Genomic DNA, 3,581 nt, shown 5'->3' on the forward strand with positions numbered 1-3,581 from the left:
CTCTGCTTTTTTATTCTATAACAGCATCCTACCTCCTGGGACCAGAACCTGAAGGGATACGGCATGTGCAGAGTGAATGGCCATAGATTTGTTCCAGAATAGTATCAGTTTTCTAGAGTCGCGGCCAGCAAGCTACCAATAGTGAGATGGATTTAAGTACATGTTATCTACTATGCGAGTAGACATTCTTCATTCACTTTGTATTCGGTGGGAAGTTTGTCTCAAAGACTACTTAGATGAAGTTGACAAGCCTCATTTAACCAGGGAAATAGTGTTACAAGGAGTCTAACACTTCTAACAAAGAAGTCGCATTGTAATACGTCTCATCTACAGTCAGGTGCACAATCAAGAATTTAAGTATTTCCTTCAAGGAAACAGAAGGACCAGGGTATGCAGGAGCTGTGGATGCAGCACAAAGACCCTCACCATGCACACTACTGCTGTCTGGATGGATGAACGGCTAAACAATGTCCACTGAGACTATGCCAAAAGGCTCATTCTGCACTTCAGAGAACTTGTGTAGACAGCAAGGGTGGATGCCAAGGCAGGAGACTGGGAGAACACCTCCACAGGGGCTCGTGAGAACGAGCGTCCTAAGGACGATACAGTTATGTGCTTCCTTCTGGTATCACGGGCAATTGCCCCATTAAATGGGGACATGTGTATGGACTTCCTGCAGGAATGCATGGGTGTGTGTAGAGAATCTAAATTCTGCAGTATTGTGTGTAAACTATTGTTTATACTCCTTTGGCTTTATGTTTTAATATACTGTGACACAACACACTCTCAAAAAGTCCTTGATGAATTCTTCCAGGTGAACTTTGAGAAAAGCCTGTCAGGTCTGTTTCATTAAAAAGTTCCTATAAGGATCTTAATTGGGTTTATGACAAGTAGATAATTTGAAGATGCTGTCAGTGCAATTCTGTTCTTCCTATTCAGGTTTCTGGTACACTCATTTCAGGCATGGCCTGTATCTGTTAGCAAATGTTTTGTGAGTTTACATGGGGCACTTATTCCTAGTGATAGATATTTTAGGCTGTAAGATATAATGTATAGGAATGCATATGAGATAGGTTCTCACTATGTATCTCAGACTGTCTGACCTGAAACTCACTATTTGGCAGACCTTGAACTCTTAATCCTCCTGCCTCAGATTCCCAAATGCTAGGAGTTCAGTAACTTCCAGCAATATTTTTTGGAAGGAGCCATAATGGTCAAGTTTCTTAGTCTTTTAATACTAAAAAAAACATTTGCCTTAATACTGCCTTCAAATTAGAATGAACACAGGAAGTTGGGTTTAAACTATTTCTTCAGAAATAAAAAGATATTATTCCACCTTGAATATTACCTGGCAGTTCACATGAGAACCAAGCAGCCATTTGGGTACTGCTTTCCATCTATCTTTTTCTTGTTCGAGCCTTTACAATTCCTCGGTGCTTTTCTCTGTTTTCTCGGGCATGAGAAATTAAACACAACCTTCATAGCCACACACTTTCATACAGACCCAGACACTACGCTGACTTTCCTTAAAAGACATGAGAGCATCATCTCAAAATGCAAAACCAAGGTCTTTGGGAAGGCCAAGGCATAGCATAAATGTTGGAACAACCCAGAAGGCACTGCATGCCACCTAAACTCTGCCATGGTGGTGGTAGGTGGCTATGGCAGAACACATACTGTAAATACTGCCCATTACCTATCACATGAACAGTTGGACCCAACTGCAGATTTGCCCAGGAGGATGCCTGGGTGGGCAGCCAGAGGGAGAGGAGGCTCTGCTGTGTACATTTGATGATTTAAGCCAACCTGGGCTTAAACTGGGAGCTGCTCTTGCCTTCCAGTGAATTGAGAATCCAGGAGCATGGCTGCTAGTGCCCGGGGTACGTGAACTTGCAGTAGATTCTGGTGACCATTCAGCACGTGATTGTGTTTGATAGATCAAGTGGCTTTGTGACTGATTTGTCCTCGTGTTGTTTGTTAACATGTTGGGAGATGAGAAACCTTGTAGGAATGGAGTTTGTGAAAGCTTCAGTTTGCAAAAAAGCCGGAATGAACCAAGCTGGGAAACCCTCACAAATCACTGTCTCTTGAGACAACAGTGGACCCCACTCGGTCTCCTGTTGAACGTTTCATCAAAGACAGAGGCAAAGTAATGAACAAGGTTTACTTTTATTTTATCTCACTGTATGTAAGAATATATGTCATTTCACTACAAGGGAACATTACTGAACAGGTAGGAAACAGATTCTCCATTATGGGTTCTCCGGATGGCTTCCGCAAGAATCATGGAGATGTCAATCACCTGGATTTTGGTGCATTCTTTCATCTTGTCCTCCTGAGGTATGGTATTAGTGACCACCACGGCTTCAAAGCATGCACCGTTGATGCGCGCAATGGCGGGGCCAGAGAAGATCCCGTGAGTCAAGATGGCATAAACTCTGGTGGCTCCTGCTGAGAGAAGTTTGTCAGCCGCATGGCAGATTGTACCACAAGTGTCACCCATGTCATCCACAAGGATAGCCACGCGATCCTTCACGTCGCCCACAAGAACCATGCGGTCCACTTCATTGGCTTTCTTCCGTTCTTTGTGAATCAAGGCAAAATCTACATTCAAATGGTCTGCGATGGAAGTGACTCTCTTCGCCCCGCCCGCATCAGGAGAGACAATCGTACAGTTCCTCCATTCAGAGATATTCTCCCGTATCCACTTCAGGACTGCTGGCTCTGCATACAGATTGTCTACGGGAATGTCAAAAAAGCCCTGGATCTGAGAAGCGTGTAGGTCCATGGTGATGATGTGATCAGCACCTGCTATAGACAACATATTTGCCACGAGCTTCGCAGAGATGGGGGCCCGGCTCTTATCCTTTTTATCCTGACGGGCATAAGGGAAGCACGGAATGACTGCAGTCACTCGGCTGGCCGAAGCGATCTTGCAGGCATTAATCATGATCAAAAGTTCCATTAGACTGTCATTTATCTCACCACACCCACTCTGAACAATGTAGACATCCTCTCCGCGCACACTCTCGCCAATCTCCACGCAGGTCTCCTGGTTGCTGAATTTCTTAGTTACCACCTTACTGAGTTCCAGGCCCAGGCGCTCAGTAATCTTCTGGGATAAGTCCTGGTGGGAGCTGCCACTGAAGATTTTAATGTTCGGCATCTTGGCCAGAGATCCTAGATTCAAATGGTCCAGGCTCTGCCGCCTTGAAACGGAACTTGGACCACAGACCCTAACAGCTTCCGGTCATTGAACTGCAGGTGGTTAAGAAGCCGTTACTCTTTGTTTGTTAACGGTTGTACTGATCTGACCTTAAGTCTTTCGAAAAAAGCAAGACAAAAGGCTTTATTGACACCTATTGCATACTTTCAAATTAAGAAGACTTTGTTCTCCTTGGGAATTTCCCATTATTATTATTATTATTATTATTATTAATTATTATTATTATTATTATTATTATTATTATTATTTTCTTGTTTTGTTTTCCCAGAAAGGGTTTCTCTGGATACATCTGTGACTGTCCTGGAACTAGTCCTGTAGACCAGAAACGGCCTCAAATTCAGGGATAGACTGCATC

At 43.7% G+C, this 3,581-nt stretch overlaps 1 protein-coding gene across 1 annotated transcript; it reads right to left on the minus strand.

Annotated features, from left to right (window-relative positions):
• Positions 1 to 2,209: 2,209 nt before the first annotated feature.
• Prps1l1 (phosphoribosyl pyrophosphate synthetase 1-like 1) lies at positions 2,210 to 3,191 on the minus strand. Its single transcript, XM_005343856.2, has one exon. The coding sequence runs from the start codon at positions 3,164 to 3,166 to the stop codon at positions 2,210 to 2,212; it is 957 nt and encodes a 318-aa protein (XP_005343913.1). The 5' UTR covers positions 3,167 to 3,191.
• Between the last annotated feature and the right edge of the window lie 390 nt (positions 3,192 to 3,581).

This window comes from Microtus ochrogaster, chromosome 1 (assembly GCF_000317375.1).
Source record: "Microtus ochrogaster isolate Prairie Vole_2 chromosome 1, MicOch1.0, whole genome shotgun sequence".
NCBI classification, from domain to species: domain Eukaryota; kingdom Metazoa; phylum Chordata; class Mammalia; order Rodentia; family Cricetidae; genus Microtus; species Microtus ochrogaster.

Bases quoted from the DNA above. Each gene is read 5' to 3' on its own strand.
- Prps1l1 (XM_005343856.2), bottom strand. From the start codon at position 3,166: ATGCCGAACATTAAAATCTTCAGTGGCAGCTCCCACCAGGACTTATCC.